The sequence below is a fragment of the Pteropus medius genome, unplaced genomic scaffold (assembly GCF_902729225.1).
Source record: "Pteropus medius unplaced genomic scaffold, Ma_sr-lr_union100, whole genome shotgun sequence".
In the NCBI taxonomy this organism is placed as follows: Eukaryota; Metazoa; Chordata; class Mammalia; order Chiroptera; family Pteropodidae; genus Pteropus; species Pteropus medius.
Genome location: NW_024342471.1, coordinates 27,464,181 through 27,464,806, shown reverse-complemented (window position 1 = coordinate 27,464,806; position 626 = coordinate 27,464,181). Strand labels below are relative to the sequence as shown.

The 626-nt window shown below is 66.5% G+C and overlaps 1 protein-coding gene across 1 annotated transcript in view; it reads left to right on the top strand.

Moving 5' to 3' along the window:
- The first annotated feature begins 137 nt into the window (after window positions 1-137).
- CHRNA4 (cholinergic receptor nicotinic alpha 4 subunit) overlaps window positions 138-626 on the top strand; it is an 8,400-nt gene continuing 7,911 nt past the window's right edge. Inside the window, exon 1 of the mRNA XM_039864793.1 lies at window positions 138-170. Within this exon, the coding sequence (XP_039720727.1) occupies window positions 153-170 (18 nt within the window). The 5' untranslated portion in view covers window positions 138-152. The remainder of the gene's footprint in view (window positions 171-626) is intronic.

The following is a 626-nucleotide window of genomic DNA, read 5'->3' as shown; positions in this document are numbered from 1 at the left end:
GGCTGCGGGTCAGGGCTGTCACCTTCAGGAGCAAAAGGCAGTGGCCTGGGGCCGGGTTGTGGGGGCTTCTGTGCTGGTTCTGCCCCAGGTGGGGCAGGACCTGACCCCGAGCTGGTCCAGGAGTCCCCCTCCCCGTTACCAGCAGGTCTGGAATGCCGGTTCCGGTCCCGGTGAGTCTCGGACAGGTCTGGGGAGTGTTTACCTTCCTGGTTAGGGACAAGGGGGCTGCTGGGAGGGTGCTCTGGAGGGGCTGGGACCCACCCTGCAGTGGCGATCTGACTGGTGCTGGGTGTGCAGCCTGGCGTGGGGACCCGAGGGCCTCAGGTGTGGCTCCAGCCTGGCGGGGCGGGCCCTTGGGGAGCGGGCTCACTCAGCGGGAGGACGGCCACGGCCTGCTGGGCTTGGAAGGGCTTGGGGTTTCCACACGAGGACCGAGCCGCAGGGGTTGCAGCTGTCCCCTAATGCCCACCCATCCCCTGCTGGGGACCCCAACATCCAGTCGGCTCTGTGAGGGGCGTGGAGGCCTGTCATGGTGACACCCTCGGCTGTCACTCTGTCTTAGTGAAATAGGATGAGCTCGGCATTGCCACCACGGGCAGAGAGGGTGACATCTGAGGGGCTTTAGG